Source organism: Halichoerus grypus, chromosome 6 (genome assembly GCF_964656455.1).
Source record: "Halichoerus grypus chromosome 6, mHalGry1.hap1.1, whole genome shotgun sequence".
NCBI classification, from domain to species: Eukaryota; Metazoa; Chordata; class Mammalia; order Carnivora; family Phocidae; genus Halichoerus; species Halichoerus grypus.
In genome coordinates, this window is record NC_135717.1 from 89274772 (window position 1) to 89293240 (window position 18469).

At 37.4% G+C, this 18469-nt stretch overlaps 1 protein-coding gene across 3 annotated transcripts in view; it reads right to left on the reverse strand.

The window, feature by feature from the left end:
- Nucleotides 1-18469, reverse strand: part of GUCY2C (guanylate cyclase 2C) — a 121507-nt gene that overhangs the window by 74650 nt on the left and 28388 nt on the right. For all 3 annotated transcript variants that reach the window (XM_078075645.1, XM_078075643.1, XM_078075644.1), the window contains one exon: nucleotides 9523-9667. In XM_078075645.1, coding sequence (XP_077931771.1) covers nucleotides 9523-9556 — 34 coding nt within the window. In that variant the 5' untranslated portion in view covers nucleotides 9557-9667. The remainder of the gene's footprint in view (nucleotides 1-9522; nucleotides 9668-18469) is intronic.

Genomic DNA, 18469 nt, shown 5'->3' on the forward strand with positions numbered 1-18469 from the left:
TACAAGAGATTCACTTTAGATTTAAAGACACAGATAGGCTGAAAGTGAAGAAATAGGAAAAGATATTCCATGCAAATGGTAACCAAGAAAAAGAAGGGGGCTATACTTACATCAAACAAATTACACAAAGAAGGACATTATATAATGATAAAAGGGTCAATTCAACAGGAAAATAGGACAATTATAAACATATATACACTCAATACATGAGCACTTACCTATATACAGCAAATACCAACACATCTGAAGGAAAAATTTGACAACTGACAAGTTGACAACAATACAATAACAGTAAAGGCCTTCAATATTCCACTTACAATAATGGGTAGAATACCAAGACAAAAAAATCAATGAAAAAACAGCTGATTTGAACAATACTACAGATCACATAGATCTAACAGACATATACAGAACTTTCCATCCAATAGCAAAGAATACATATGTTTCTCAAGAGCACAAGGTCCATTTTCTAGGATATATCAATGTTACATCAGAAAACAAGTCTTAACAATTTCAAGAAGATTAAATCCATTCCAAGAATTTTTTCTGACTACAGTGGAATAAAACTAGATGTCAATAACAGCAAAAAAATTAAAAATAAATAAATAAATAAAGGAAAATTCATGAATCTGTGGAAATGGAACAATACACTCTTAAACAACTCTTGGATAAAAGTGGAAATCAAAAGAGAACTTAAAGAGTATCTTGAGACAAATAAAAAAGAAAAGTGAACCCATACCAAAACTTACGGGATGGAGTAGAAGGAGTGTTAAGGGGGGAATTTATAACAATAAACATTTACATTAAGAAAGATCTCAAATAAACAATCTAATTTTGTACATCAAGAAACTAGAAGAAAAAACTAAACCCAAAGTTAGCAGACAGAAGGAAGTAATAAAGATTAGAGGAGAAATAAGTCAAATAGGGAATAGAAAAAAATCAACAAAACTAATAATTGGTTTTTTGAAAAGATAAAACTGACAAACCCTTAACTAAAGGGAAAAAGAGAGAAAACTCATATAAATAAAATAAGAAGTGAAAGAGTGGACATTACAATGGATGTCTCAGAAATAAAGAGGATCAGGAGGGACAATTATAAGCAATTATAAACACTAATAAACTGGGTAACCTAGAAGAGTTGCATAAATTTCTAGAAACATACAACCTACCAAAACTGAATGAAGAAAAAATGAAAAGCCTGAAACAAATAACAAATAAGGACATTGAATCAGTAATTGAAAACCTCAACAAAGAAGTCCAGGACCAGGTGTTTTCATGCATAAACTCCACCAAGTATTCAAAGGAGAATACCAATCCTTCTTAAACTCTTTCAAATACAGAAAAAGAGGGAACACTTCCAAACTCATTTTATGAAGTCAGCCTCATCCTAATACCAAAACCAGATAAAGAGATCAGAAAAGAAAATTATAGGCCAACATTCCTGATGAACACAGATGAAAAATCCTCAATAAAATACTAGCAAACTGAATTCAATAGCACAGTGAAAGGATCATATACCATGATCAAGTGAAATTTATCTCTGAGATGCAGGGATAGTTCAATATATTCAAATCAATATGATATACCACATTACCAAACGAAAGGAAAAAAAAAAAAAACCATGATCATCTCACTAGATTTAGAAAAAGCACATGACAATGTCCATTGATTCATGATTACAATTCTTAGGGCTCCTGGGTGGCTCAGTCAGTAGAACATGTGACAGGATCTCAGGGTCCTGAATTCAAGCCCCATAGCTCCATAGTCCCACACTGGGTGTAGAGCTTACTTAAAAAAAAGTACATGATTAAAATTCTCAATAAAATAGGTATAAAGGAAACTTACCTCAGCACAATAAAGGCCATCTATGAAAATCTAACAGCTAAAATAATTAATAGGGAAAACCTGAAACCTTTCCCTTGAAGATCTGGTACAAGGCAAGGATGGCCACTCTTGCCACTTCTTTTCAAAATAGCACTGGAAGTCCTAGCCAGAGCAATTAGACAAGAAAAAGAAAGAAAAGGCATCTATTAAAGAAAAACTCCCTTCTATTTCTCCTTTACTCTCACACTACACCCATATTCTGACACCAGATGCGTGGGTTTTCCACACATCAAGCAATCCTCTGATATCAGATGGGTGACCTAAAATTTAACTCAATTCTGGCACTATCTACCTGGAGATAGCACTAGATTCCACAGCTTAAGAGCTCAGCCCAGCAAGACTGCTGACCCAACTTTAGATACCAATCATAAGCCCCAAGATGTCATTTGTAATCCTGACCAACTATCTATAAATTGGGGTTCTCACAAACATTTCCTTGGGTTTGATAACTTGCTAGAATGACTCACAGTACTCAAGGAAACACATTTATTGATTTATTATATAATAAAGAATATGATAAAGGATGCAGATGAACAGCCAGATGAAGAGATACATAGGAGAGGTCTGGAAGTGTCCTGAGTGCAAAAGCTCCTGTCCCCATGGAGTTGGGTTGCACCACCCTGTTGGCATGTAGATCTATTTACCAACACAAGCACTCTCCTAACACTGTACTTTGGGATTTTTATGGAAGCTTCAGTGCGAGTGCATTTACTCAATCTCTAGTCCCTCTCCCCTTCCCAGAGGATGGGGATTGGGGAAAAAAGTTTCAAGCTTCTAATCATGGCTTTGCTTGGTCTGTCTGGTGATCAGACCCCACCCTGAAGCTATTCAGAAGCCCACAAAGAATTGCCTCATTAGAACAAAAGCCACTCTTACCACCCAGGAAATTCCGAAGGATTTAGGAGCTCTGTGTCAGGAACCAGGGGGTAAAGATCTATCAATCTCTCTCTCTCTCTCTCTCTCTGTGTGTGTGTGTGTATTATTATTATTATTACACAGCATCCAAACCAGAAAAGAAAAAGTAAAATGATCTATTTGTAGATGACATGACCATATTTCTAGAAAACTCTAAAGACTCAAAAAACAAACCCAACATTAAAACCAAGAGATAAATTCAGTAAAGTTGCAGAATTCAAAATCAACATACAAAAATCAGATGCATTTTTATACACAAACAAGAAATTATCTAAAAAGAAAATTAAGAAACAACCCCACTCATAATAACAACCAAAAGAATGAAATACTTAGGAATAAACATAAAGAGGTAAAAGATTTGTACACTGAAATTATAAAACATTGATGAAGGAAATTACAGAGACACAGATAAATGGAAAGACAACCCATGTTCATGAATTAAAAGAATTAATATTGTTAAAATGTCCATACTACCCAACGTGATCTACAGATTCAATGCAAATGCAATCCCTACCAAAATCCCAATGGCATTCTTTAAAGAAATAGAAAAACAATCCTAAAATTTGTATGAAACCACGTAAGACTCTGAATAGGTAAAGAAATCTTGAGAAAGAACAAAACTGGAGGCATACATCCTGAATTAAAAATATATTACAAAGTCATAGTAATCAAAACAGTGTGGTACTGGCATAAAACCATATTTATAGACCAATGGGACAGAACAGACAACCCATAAATAAATTCACACAGTATGATCAATTGGTCATTGACAAGGGTGCCAAGAGCATACAATGGGGAAAGGATATGTCTTCAATAAGTGGTGTTGGGAAAACTGGATTTCTACATGCAAAGAATGAAATTGGACCCTTACCTCACATCATCTCCAAAAATCATCCATCAAATGCATGAATGGATAAGTAAAATGTGTTAAATATATATTATATTATAATAATTATAACATATAATTACATTATATATTTATATATAAATAAATATATAAAATGTGTGTGTCTATATATGTATAGATATGGATAGATATTCCACACAATGGAATATTATTCAGCCATGAGAAAGAAGGAAATCCTGCCATTTGCAACAGTGTGGAGGAACTTAAAGGACATTATGCTGAATGAAATAAGACAGACACAGAAAGACAAATACATGAACTCACTTATATGTGCAATCTAAAAGAGTCAAACTCATAGAAGCGGAGAGTAGAATGGTATCTGCCAAGGACTGAGGGGAGAGGGAAATGAGGAGCTCTTGGTCAGGGAATACAAAGTTCCAGTTATGGGACATGAGCAAGTCTTGAAGATCTAATGTATAGCAATGGAACTATAGTTAACAATATTGTATTGTATACTTGAAATGTGCTAAGAGGATAAATTTTTAAGTGTTTTCACCGCTCCCCCCCACAAAAGAAAATGGTAATTATATGTGGTGATGGATATGTTAACTAGCTTGATTGTGGTGCTTATTTCAAAATGTATACATATATCAAAACATCAAGTTGGAAATCTTAAATACATACAATTTTTATTTGTTAATTATACCTCAATAAAGTTGGGGAAAAAACTTAAAAGTTTTGAAAAATAAGTGTTAACTAGCAGTATAACTTTTCCCCAGAGGTAACACTATTTACACTGTAAAAGTCACCAAATATAATATGTGTTTGCTGATAAATTCAATCAATCAAAGTGATGGTGACCTTCCAAATATTTTTTTTAATAAAATCTGAAGTGTAGCCATTCTTCAGGTCACTTGCCTGGTCCTCTAGTCCAGCTGATGACACCTTGCCATTGGGAGTTACATCCCCCATTGCAGGACTTGCTCAGGACATGACTTGAGAGAGATCCTGTGAGTGATTATAAGAAGTCTGTCTTCAGACCTCCTGGGATAGGACAGTGATTGCCTGGTGTAACTCTCTGGTTCCCCTGACTTAGCCTAGCTGGTTCTACTGTTCATCCCAGGTAGAATAAGAAATGCATTTTGGGTACTCAATAAACTAAACCTCAATAGAAGGGATTAGTAAAATTGAATGGTACTAGTTGTGATTCTCATCATTTTATAGTAGACGGGAACCTGAAGGATAGGCTGGTTCTAGAAATGTACTCAGTTATTGAAAACAAGTGGAAGTTATGCTTCTCTTACCAGAAGCAGAGGGGAGAAATCGAGTGGTAACCAGAAAGAGTAGAATTATGGGAAGATCTATTCATGTAACAATAAATTAGGGAGAACAACCAGTCCTTTAGCACTCAACAGGGGTTGACCAAAAGGGATGGAGAGTATCATGGCTGGACGGTGTCTGCCTCAAAGAAACACAGGCTGGTTTTTTAAAAAAATTGTTAAATTATGAAGTACATAATTCATATAAAGGCATAGTCTGAAATGAATATATACAAATTAAAAGAATCATAAAATGAACCCTCATGTACATACATTATAGTTTAAGATACAAGATATCACCAGGGCCTTTGTACCTGTGTGTACCCCATCCCTAAGATATCGCTCCTCCTAATCCCAGCATAGCCAGGAGGTATAGGGAAGAGCCCACGAAGAGATCAAAGATACTGAGGCATTTGTTGATTGTGGCATATCAGTTTGGGAATGAAACATGCTGGAGAAGATGGGACACTAAAGGCCCATGTCGGTGGGATGGTTGATGTGGAAGAGGGCGGGTTCAATCGTGGTGTCTCCTGCAGGGAGGAGAGTGGATACTCCGACTTCACAGAATTTAGCTTTGATTTAGAAGGAAGATGCTGGGATTATTCTATGGGGTGGGGTGGGTGGTGGTGGGTGACTGATAGAGGTCAGGAGGTCAGGAGTGGGTGTTCCCTGGGGAGTGATGTCAGGAAGACTGGAACACCAGGTCGCAAGAGAGGCACATGGCCATCCCAAGGCTGATTAACCTCTGCTACGGGTAATGGTTTTATATGTTGCACATCTGGCGGCCAAGTTGGGACTCAAGCAGTGGTTTTCTAACTTAATTTGTTGCTCTTGCCACTTCCTATTGTAGGAGAGAGTCGACTTTTTGCTTTTGTTCGTTTGGTCTGGAAATTGCAAATGTGAACGAAAGCCATGTCGGGGGGTGGTGGTGGTGGTGGGGAAAATGAGGTAGAAAACTGCCGGATGCTTTTTTTTTTTTTTTTTAAGATTTTATTTATTATCAGAGAGAGAGAGACAGAGGCAGGCAGAGGGAGAAGCAGGCTCCTTGCTGAGCAAGGAGCCCGATGTGGGACTCAATCCCAGGACCCTGGGATCATGACCCGAGCCGAAGGCAGACGCTTAACCAACTGAGCCACTCAGGCGTCCCATGCCGGGTGCTTTTAATTCAGATATGAAAACAGAAGGTACATGCAGTTCTGGGAATCCTCTGATTAGGGCACGTAGCCAGGAAAAGATTTCCGAATGGGAAGACCCAAGATAACAGCCCTTCCCGGATCCTAAAACTACTAGTACGTAGATCATAATTAAAGGGAGGCAGGTTTGCTGGGAAAGTTTCAAGGGTCAAAAGCAAATAATAAAACACCGGAGTTGGCAGAGTTAAAGACACACTCCTCAACAGGACACAAATCCTCTCAAAGACAGGAGAAAAGAAGAGAAATGACTCCATATGGGAAGGGGTGACTGAGTAAGCTGCTTGTACGTGCCACCCTTTTGCTTCTAGCAACACTTCGGGTCTCTCTTGCAGGCTTCCTGCTAAGCTCTCCTTCTCACCTTCAGGACTGGAGGGGCCCTGCATCTCTGCCTCCACAGCAGAGCAGCCCGAGGGTTCCTCTGTCTTGTGATCTCAGTGGCGATGCAACAATGAGTTTTTCAAAAGGAATTTTACCAGCTAAGGGAACTAAAACATGACATTTTTTTTTTAGTAAGTACAAAGTTAGAAATTCTGATCTGAATTTATTGACAAGAAATGGCAACAGTAACACCTTTTTTTTTTTTTTTTTTAAGATTTTATTTATTGATTTGACAGAGAGAGAGAGAGCACAAGCAGAGGGAGAAGCAGGCTCCCCGCCGAGCAGACAGCCCGCTGTGGGGCTCGTGATCTGGGATCATGCCCTGAGCCGAAGGCAGATGCTTAACCGACTGAGCCACCCACACGCCCCAGTGACATGTTTCTTAACTGATGACTGAATAGACTCAAACTGAAACAAACACCGGATGCTGGGAGCCAGCAGTCATGTGCACTTCTGCTCCCGGTAGTGAAGTTGTTTGCTTACCAAGAGTCCCTTGTGTTTGTGTCCAAATTTGCCAAATTTACTTACGAAGCTATGTCCCCAATTAAATGTTATGTAATCTGATAAGAATACATATGAAAAATTTTGGAAATCTTAAAGGCAAATTACTAAGAAAAGTGCTGTGGGAAGACTGCTATAAAGCACTGAGGAATAACATAAAAAACCTAAAAATAATCTGCCTTTATAGAATTTGTCAATTGTCTGCAAACAGCAAACACTGAAAATCATAGAAAATACTCTAGGGGTTTGGTTTACTTCAGAAAGCTGATTCAGAGCTCCGATCAGGGGGACTCCTGCACAAAGAAAACCCCTTGGCCTAACGTCAACCAACTGGCAAATAAGTGAACATGTATATGCTTTAACATAAAATTAAAAATTTAAGGTATAAAGATATACTTTTAAATGATTCCTGCCTTCATTGATTTTTTTTTTTCCCTGCAAAGCAAATACTTTCCAGCCTTACATAGGATAACATAATGCCAGAAGGATTCAGGTAGCAAAAAGGCTATGAGGTTTTGCTGAGTACTCAAGTGGTTTTGGATATGTAAACCTTGGGAATTAGGCATAGGGAAATACAAATTGTTTTACATAATAAAATGAGGAAAATCTGAAGTTCCCAGGGCCAATCCAGGAAGAAGGGAGTAAGGAGGAGAGATGGAAAGAGGAACTAGCAAGGTGGAGAGAGGCTGGAAGTGATATAGAAAAAAAATGGCCAGTGAAAAAGGCCTAGTGGGACGGGTTGAAGACTTTTAAGAACAAAGATGTATAAAATAAATAGAGGTTGCTTGTATTTTCCTTGAGGAAAAGATGCCTCACTTTATGCCTACAGCTATTCACTGAGCATTCTCTTCACTGTTTTCAGCACTGGAGCTATTGTATGCATGATCAGATGTCTGCCTTTGTGAGAACTGTATTCTAGTGGGAATTTAAAACTGATAAAACTGGTTAATTCTTGGGGGCGCCTGGGTGGCTCAGTCATTAAGCGTCTGCCTTCGGCTCAGGTTGTGGTCCCAGGGTTCCGGGATCGAGCCCCGCATCGGGCTCCCTGCTCCGCGGGAAGCCTGCTTCTCCCTCTCCCACTCCCCCCTGCTTGTGTTCCCTCTCTCACTGTGTCTCTCTCTGTCAAATAAATAAATAAAATCTTCAAAAAAAAACTGGTTAACTCTTCCCAAACCTTCAGTCAAATCTGTGCCATATTGGTGGGAATTACAGAAAGGTGCTGGGATGCATCCGGACTGATAGGGTAAGAACAGAAACAGGATGGCTAGGTGATTTGCAGATGCAGGAGTCTGAAGTCAGAGATGATCATGATAACTCAAGACTTCAGGATTTAACAAAATATTGGGGAGGACTTTTAGACTTTCTACTAGTATGGAATGAGATTCAAAGTAATCTTATCTAGATCACAAGGAAGGGTGACCCTCCTGATCCCTGCATCACTATCGCAGACGAGGGCTATGTATCCCAAGCTAGCACCAGCGCCTGAGATGTGTCAGGCTGCAAATTCGTTTCTTTCCCTCATCAGAGTCCTTTCCTGGAGTCTTCCCCCTTACCCATTCTAAGAAAAACTCTGTTTAATCCTTGAGCAGCGTCTTCCTCTCCCACCTTCCCAAGCCCATTTTGTACAGTATTCCTCTGTGCTCAGGAAGGGCTGGAGGAGGGGATTGTTACACACTTGCCAGGGGTAGTTAGAAATCTGTTAAGTTTCCTAGTGACTCTCGGGTTAGCTCCTCCGTCCAGGTGGCTGTGTTTGCATACTACAGGAAGTAAGTGTTGGAGTCCCTAGTAGTGTGGCTCAGCTGTAACAATGTTGTCTACGTTCCAGAAATAGCTTGATTTGTCTTCTCTTACCTCAAACACAACAGACAAAAAAAGGCACAGTCCATTTCCTAAGCTGCCAAAGGGGTTAGTTGGGCTGATGTTTCAGTCCTGAGAAAGGAGCTCTGTATTTCCCTATAGAGAAGTCAAGTATTACTCTTGCTTTTCCTCCCTGGGGTGGCTGAAGGATTACTTCCTCATTGTTATATGGGTTAAAATAATAGCTTGGGAAAGGAGGAAAGAAGACAGTGATCAGTTCCCTGAAGTGTAAACTCCTCATGAACAGAGATTGCTGGTTTTATTTATGGATGCCTCCTTAGCAGGTGGTTGGAAAGGCAGGAAAAGCATTTAAAGAACAGAATGGTATATCTGAGGTAAAGAAGAGCTTCTCTGAGTTCCAGGAAGTAGTTTGATATTCTTAAACAAAACCCCCCAAAACCCACAAAACTTGGAGCTGGATTTTGAATCTTGTTTTGGCTATTTCCTAAGCATATGAACTTGGGCAGATTACCTAAATTTGCTGATCTTTGTTTTTCTCATTTCTAAAATAAATTAAAATAAATTTCTCTTCTAGCCAATAAGCCTGAGTGGCAACCTTTGTTGGAATTTGGCCATGGATCGATGTGCCAGATGATTGATGGGGTTTGCCCAAACAATATCCACTTACCTGGTGTTGAAGAGCCACATTGGAGGTAACTCATTCTCAGGGACACTGCCAATCATCGAACCGTAGAGCTTAGTGGCCATATTACTCAAATCTGTTTCTGGACCAGCCCATAAATGCATGTTTTAGTTCAGGGGAGAAAAAAGCCCTGGGATGAAAAAGTGAAAGAACAATGTGACACTTAGAATATTCAGTCACAGATGTCATTTCCTAGCGGCCCCATAATAAACTCCATCACATAACAGAGAGGGATGCTATTCTCCACTTGGTCAAAGGTGGGCACACTGCTCTGGCACTCTGAGGATCCTGCATGGTTGTGTCAGGGCCTGTTGGAGCTGTGGCAGCACCCAGATGGGGACTTCTGTGTATTAGCAGATTGCACCTGCCAGAGGGCAGGACCCGCGGGGGCCCTCATGCACTGTGGCCTGTAGCAATACACAGCACAAGAAGGCTTACTGGACAATATGCAAGATGTGCCCAGCAATTTTTAGAAACACAGGAGCAACAACAAGTAAAAATTAAGTTACTACTGTTGCTGTGAACTTTGCAGATTCCAGTGTGGAGAAGTTTGGGTTAATTAAATTAGAAAATGGCATTAGAAAGTGCTTATCACACACTCGGTCCTCAACATGCTAGTTATTGTTATTCCAAATGCCATTCTCTAAACAGCAGAATTGATTAATCCTTCCTTTGTGCCACTTCTGTGCACAGTAGGTATTTCTTTTCTCACTTCAATTAAAATTGTATTTAATTGAAGTTAATTGAAAACTTTAAGCATATGCCAGCTTTACTATATTACGAAAAAATGACAGTGGGAAGAAATTTCAATTGTATCCAAGAAATGATGGTATGGCTAGATGTGGTTTAGAAATTATCCCTAAAACAAATTTTTGGAAATCCACTACATTTATGTAGATATATTTCTTTATTGCCTGAAGTATATTTACAGTGAGCCAGGATATATTTGAAAGAAAGAAACAGAAGTTCCGAAATGTAGAGTGGTAGATATTCCTTTTCATGTTATATATATGAGGAAAAATTAATTTGTCAAATGTTTAAAATTTGTCAAAATTATTTGAAGGATGAACAAATGCCTGATGAAATAGGATTGGATTTAAAGTGATAAGAAGATCAAGGGGATAAAAAAGTGTTCTTAATCCTTCAAGATTGCAAAAATTGATTGCCCAAAGACACAATATATCAAGTGTATTAAATGTAACCACATTGCACACGTATCATTTTTCTTTTAAAACTTGAAAGACCTTTTGTAGTTTTGCTATTGGAATAAAATATAAAGTATCAGTTTTGACTTTACAGTTATTTTATTTTATTTTTGTATTTCAGAGCCAAGATTCTTTTCTCTCAGGTCTCAAACATCTTTATAGGCTTTTAAATTCTCAGAGATCTAGACAGTGATTAAATGACCCTGATAAGTGAGACATGAGAAAGAAGCCAAGCCCATTTACAGCGAGCACCCACAACATGCCAGTGAAATAAAAAGAAAGAGTGTTTAAGGTGTTTGCCAGAGAAGCAGAAGCTGAGTCAACAAAACAAAGTACAAAGCTGTAGATTTGTCTGGAAAGAAAATACAATCCCACTGATGATGGGAATGTGGGAGCTAGTGAGAATTCTTGGCAAGATTTTAGAGAGAAAGCTTTAAGGGTTGACTGAAACATAAACATGAAATTAGCAGGAATGGTAACAATGATGCAAGAGGTTTGGATTTTATTATGAGAAAATGGAAGTCGATCAAGTTTCTGGTATCAGTCTTCTTGGTGTTATTTATTGCTATATAATGTGTGTGGTGCTGCTGATGGAAACTTGAGTTTAACTTTAAAAAGGGAGTCAGAGATGACAGCAGTTGAGATACAAGTTTCAAATTCTCCCTGTTCAAGTTGAAGGATTCCTGAAATGGTATACTCAGATGAAGAACAAGAAATTCCCCAAATGGAACATGTGAAAAGCATGGTGAAGGATGGAGAGGGTTGAGGACCTAGGTTAGAAGCTCAGGAAAGATGAATAGAAGATAAGGATGAAAATATGGAGGTCTAAACAGGGGACAGAGTTGGACTTCATCAAACCGGCTTTGCCTCCTTTGCTGATAACTGTTCACTTAAAAGATTTCTATGTGTGAGGCAGACAACAAACAAATAGCATATCTATATTTAACATAGAAATTATTGGGCTTGAAGAAAAGAGCCTGAAAAATCATGGAAGGGTCAGTGAAGTATAAGAGGGAGGAAACTTAAATGGCATAAGGATTAACATCTGCCTTTCATTGAGCACCTACTGGGCACTTGCTATTCCAATGGTCCTTTTTATAGTCATTATTTAATTAACTTCCCAACCGTACTTTGGAGAGTTTTTTAATCTCTATTTTATGGAGGAAGGAAGCTCTCTGGGCCCAAGATCACATGTGTGCTAAGTGATAGAGCCAGAATTTGGATGGATTTTGCCACAGGCCAGAGGCAAAGCTCTTTCTTCTCTGTGCCTATTAACAGAGACTGGGGGTTGGGAGTTGGCTGCAGGACAAGAAATTAGACCAACTTAAATAACCAGGAAAGAATTTAGAATTTAGCCAAATTACGGAAGCAGCCAAAGTATCCATTGATAGATAAATGGATAAATATGATGTGATAAATAATATATATAATAGAATATTATTTAGCCATAAAAAAGAATGAAATCTTGGCATTTGCAGCAACATGGATGGATGTAGAGAGTAAAATGTTAAGTGAAATAGGTCAGAAGGACAAATACCATATGATTTCACTCATATATGGAATTAAAATATTTATTTATTTATTTTAGAAGTGGGGGGAAGGGGCAGAGGGAGAGGGAGAGAGAGAAGCTCAAGCAGACTCTGTGCTGTGCATGCAGCCTGACTCAGGGCTCAATCTCACGACCCTGAGATCACGACATGAACTGAAACCAAGAGTTGGACACTTAACCGACTGAGCCACCCAGGAGCCCCACATATGTGGAATTTAAGAAACAAAACAAGCAAAGAAAAGTAAGACACACCAAAAAACAGACTCCTAAATATAAAGAACAAACTGGTGGTTGCCAGACAGGAGGTGGATGGGGGGATGGGTGAAATAGGTAAAGGGGATTAAGAGTACACTTATCTTGATGAGCGCTGAGTAATGTATAGAATTGCTGAATCACTATACTGTATGCCCGAAACTAATATAACACTATATGTTAATTATACTAGAATTAAAATAAAATTTAAAAAAGAAAAAAGGAAGAAAACATTAACAAGTTTGTTATTTAATTATAAATAATAACATTAAGCCCATTATGTGTTAACATCAATATATATTTTTACGGAAAAAACTGTATTTTCTAAAACAACAACAAAAAAAGTTGGGATGCCTAGGTGGCTCAGTCGGTTAAGCATCTGCCTTCAGCTCAGGTCATGATCCTGGGGTCCTGGGATCCAGTCCCGCATCGGGTTCCTTGCTCAGCAGAGAGCCTGCTTCTCCCTCTGCTTGCCACTCCCCCTGCTTATGCTCTCTCTCTCTGACAAATAAATAATAAAAATAATTGAAAAAAAAGTTGATGGGAATTATGGCATTATCTTACATTTTTTGCAAATCTTTTAATAGAAGACAGCTGGAATTTTTTTTTTTATAAACAACAGAAATTTATTTCTTGGGGTGCCTGGGTGGCTCAGTCAGTTCAGCATTCAACTCCATTTATTTATTTAAATTCAATTAATTAACATATAATGTATTGCTAGATTCAGAGGTAGAGTTTAGTGATTCATTAGTTGCATATAACACTCAGTGCTCATTACATCAAGTACCCTCCTTAATGCCCATCACCCAGTTACCCCATACCCCCACCTACCTCCCCTCCAGCAACCCTCTGTTTGTTTTCTATAGTTAAAAGTTTCTTATGGTTGGTCTCTCTCTCTGATTTTGTCTTAGGCAGTTGGATTCTTGTATCTACTTCTGCACTCAATCTTTTTGTTGTTTTTGATTGACGCATATGAAGAAAACCTGGCCTCACATAGATACATAGCTAAAAATGGGAGCAGTATTTTAATAGCCTTTTCAGATATTTGAAGATAGTCTGTTTCTATATTCAAACCTAACAAGTGGTAGTTTCTTTTCTTTTTTTTTTTTTTAAGATTTATGTATTTATTTGAGAGAGAGAGAGAGAGAGATCATGACCTAAGCCGAAACCAAGAGATGGACACTCAACCGACTGAGCCACCCAGGTGCCCCTGACAAGTGGTAGTTTGTTAAATGTTTGTTGCAATCTGAAATCTGGAACTATATCAAGGAACTTTCATACTCTGATATATTAAAATCTATTGGGCTATCTTGTACACATCATGCATTGGCTAATCTGGAAAATATTGTTTACAGTTATGCAGATCTTTCAAATGTTAACACATTTCATTATACAATACCAAAATATCACATTTGTTATATCATCCTTGATCTCATTAGAAAAGTCTTTCCGTATCAGGAAGATGTTAAGCTCATAGTAGCTGATCCAAGTTTTCTGAAATTTTAATTTTCACTTGTGTGCTCAAATTTCAACATTGGTAACAAATACTGTCAGTGCGTTCTTGAGGTGACTAGCTTGCGACTCAATCATACAAACGATATGTGGTGAGTGAAGAATATAACAACTACTAGTATCATTCGGGGATTTGTGCTGAGGTTACAGCAGTCTTACCTACCATTGCTTTTGAGCTATTAACACTAATGTCAACAAAAGAGAAAAGAAGAAAAGGCAAATGTTATCTTAGTATTCTTATGAAAGGAAAATAGTTTTGCCTTTGCTGACCTCTTAAAATGTCTTGTGGACACTTACCAAGATGCACCAGACTTGGAGAACCACTACTCTACATGATAATCCTCTTGCTACATTGCTGGTCTCATCTCCTATCACTCTCTGCCTTGGTTAGAAAGTTCCACGACTTATGGGTGGTTTGCATTTGCTGTTCCTTCCACAGGCAGCTGGCCCCAAGACAGTGTCCTTCCTGTTACCAGATTTCAGCTCAAATGGCACCTCCTAGAGGCATTTCTTTTGATTACTCAGTTTAAAAAATACCTCTTTCCCCTAGCCATTCTCTATTATATTACCTTGCCTTATTTTCTTTATAAGAGGGATCATCATTTAATACTATCTTGTTAATTAATGAATTAATTTGCCTCCCCCATTTAAGCTCTACTAATTCAAGGAATTAAGCTGTCTTACTCATTTCTGTATCTCCATCTCCTCAAACAATGTAGTTTAAGCTCTATTAATTCAAGGAATTAAACTGTCTTACTCATTTCTGTATCTCTATCTTCTCAAACAATGTAGTCAAAATTCAATAAATATTCATTGAATAAATAGATTTTTTAAAGGACCTTGAGGAATTAAAAAAGGTGGATTTGACAGTAATGTGAAAAGTACAAAGCCTTATAAAGGTGGTTTATTATAGTTTTCAATATTAATTTCCTGATGACCATAATCTCCTGGCAATTATTTCGCATTTTTAAATATGATTACAATCAGACTTCAATATTGTCTCCAAACAAATATAGAACTTGTATTCTTCTATTTTTCCTTTTTCATTATTACACTTGGGTGAAGTGCAAAATACTTTAGGATGTAGATGAAGAAGCCAGAAAGACAATATAAACCTCCTTACTTGTAAAAAAAAAAAAAAGAAGAAAATTATTCCATAGTGTCTTTAGGGGGTAGTGTAAAGGTTAAAAACTATGAGCATAATCCACTTGGGGATATTTGAAATCTTTAATGAGACTTCTTATTCAAGAACATGGTAAGTCTGTCCTTTCACTTACATCTTTATTGATGTATCTAAATGAAGTTTTACAATTATATACATAAGAATATTGTACATTATTTATAAGAATTATTCATAACTCCTATATATTTGTTATTGTAAGTGAATTGCAAGTTATATTTAAATCTGTAATTGTGGATGGAAATTAAAAGTTTTTATTTTGGGGTGCCTGGGTGGCTCAGTTGGTTAAGCAACTGCCTTTGGCTCAGGTCATGATCCTGGAGTCCCAGGATCGAGTCCCGCATTGGGCTCCCTGCTCAGCGAGGAGTCTGCTTCTCCCTCTGACCCTCCCCCCTCTCGTGCTCTCTCTCTCTCACTCTCTCTCTCTCTCTCAAATAAATAAATAAAATCTTAAAAAAAAAAAGTTTTTATTTTGATCTTATATCTGACAACCTTGCTAAACTTTTATTACATACTAATTAATGTAGTAGATAAAATAAGTTTTCTGTATATGAAAACATTGTTTACTAAATGATATTTTTCTTTTTTCTTTTTTTAGTATGTTGTTTTAAACAGGAGTAGGGAGATTGTGCATTTTAATTTGCCTATGTGGGAAGGTAAGTTTTTATATGATTTCCCCTCCTTTCTTATTTCTTGTTTTCACCTAACAGTGTATGTCTTGCTATGTTTATTTTAAAGATAATGCTTTTTAACATTTCACCATTAAGTGTGATGTTCACTCTAATAGTTTTTATGTTATTTAGATTCTTTTATCATGTTAATGATATTTTCTTCTATTTCAAGTTTTCCAAGTTTTTAATCATAAAGCAATGCTTTAATTGTGTGTCTGCATCTATTGAGATGATCAAATGCTTTTTCTACTTTTATTTTTTAATGAGAAAGTTATATCAGCATATTTTATCATGTTGAACGATTCCTGCAATATATCCCACTTGGTCATAATATATTTATTTTCTTATTTATACATTGCGAGATTTGGTTTGCTAATATTTTACTTGTATTTTTGCAGCTATGTCTTGAGTGATATTGGTCTGTAATTTACACTCATACTATGAGAAAGGACTATTTTTGTTTGGCTTGGAGTGTCAAGGTTGTATGAATCTCATGAGTTCAAATATATTATTTCTCTTTTTATTCTTTGAAAGAGTTTATATAAGATGGGAATGATCTGTTTTTAAATGTTTATGGAGGGTATGTTTTGTAAAACAAACACAAAAATGTAAAAATCACAAAGGGAAAGCTAGTTTTTTCCTCCTGCATTAGAATTAAGAACTTCTACTCATCAAGTGCACTTTAAAGAAAGTGAAAATACAATTCAGAGAAATAACTGTACTATGTGTAATTGCCAGAAGATTAATATGTGCAGATTACCTTAAAACATCTACAAATAGGGGCACCTGGGTGGCTCAGTCAGTTAAGTATCTGCCTTCAGCTCAGGTCATGATCCCAGGGTTCTGGGATTGAGCCCCATGTCGAGCCCCACGTCGGGCTCCCTGCTCAGCGGGGAGCCTGCTTCTCCCTCTCCTTCTGCTGTTCTGCCTGCTTGTGCGCACTCTCTCTCTCTCAAATAAATAAATAAAATCTTTCAAAAACCAAACATCTACAAATCAATAAGAAACAAGCAATGAAATATAAAAAGTGATCTATATAACTTCATTCTAATCATTGTCCCCCTCTATTCTGTTCCATCTACCTTACATAGGTAACAATTCTTATTAGTTTTACTTTAATTATTCCAGCTTTTTAAATAAATAGATGAATATATATATATTCATATATATATGTATATATATTCATATATATATATGTATATATATTCATAACATATATATATATATATATGTTCCTTTTAAGCTACTTTCTTATCCACTGACATCACTTAATGGTAAAAATCCTAGAAGTATTTCCACATCTGTACATAGAGATCTTCTTCATTCTTATTTTTAAAATAGCTGCACAGTATTTCATCTTGTAGATTTTTCATTTTTATTGTAAGAGGCAGTCTCTTATGTTATGAACACGGATTTTCCCCTATCTTTGGCTATTAGAAATACTGCTACAAGGAATAACCTTGTGCATGTGTTATTGTACAGTTGTATAAGTGCTTATGAGAAATAGATTCCCAGAAGGGAGATATTTGGGTCAAAGAGTAAATGCAAGCTATAGTTTTAATGGACATTGCTAGATTACCTACCTTGGCCTTAGGTCATGTGAGGCAATCCCCACGTGGAATGTGTGAGAGTACCTGGTTCTTCACAGCCCCTCATACAGAATCTGTTGTTCAACTTTTAGACTTTGGGTTATTTAATAGGTGAGGAATTATATTCTGGTAGAGTTCTAACCACATTGCTCTTATTGAGAGTTATGTTAAGGGGTGCCTGGGTGGCTCAGTCGGTTAAGCATCTGCCTTTGGCTCAGGTCATGATCCCAGGGTCCTGGGATAGAGCCCCACGGCAGGCTCCCTCTCCTTCTGCCCCTCCCCCTGCTTGTGCTCTCTCTCTCTCTCTCTTGCTCTCTCTCAAATAAATAAATAAATAAAAACTTTAAAAAAGAGAGTTGTGTTAAGAATCTCTTTAGAAGTTATTATGCTGAGCGAAATAAGTCAATCAGAGAAAGACATGTATCATATGATCTCACTGGTATGAGGAATTCTTAATCTCAGGAAACAAACTGAGGGTTGCTGGAGTGGTGGGGCGTGGGAGGGATGGGGTGGCTGGGTGATAGACATTGGGGAGGGTATGTGCTATGGTGAGCGCTGTGAATTGTGTAAGACTGTTGAATCACAGACCTGTACCTCTGAAACAAATAATACATTATACGTTGAAAAAAAAAAAAGAAGAAGATAGCAGGAGGGGAAGAATGAAGGGGGGGGAATCGGAGGGGGAGACAAATCATGAGAGACTATGGACTCTGAGAAACAAACTGAGGGTTCTAGAGGGGAGGTGGTGGGGGGATGGGTATTAAAGAGGGCACGTATTGAATGGAGCACTGGGTGTTATATGCAAACAATGAATCATGGAACACTACATCAAAAACTAATGATGTAATGTATGGTGATTAACATAATAAAAAACAGAGAATTTTCAAAATGGCATAAAATTGTATATCCAGCCAAGACAGTGCTTGCTATATTTGACTCATCAAATCACCCTCTGAACCAAATAGAGAAATATA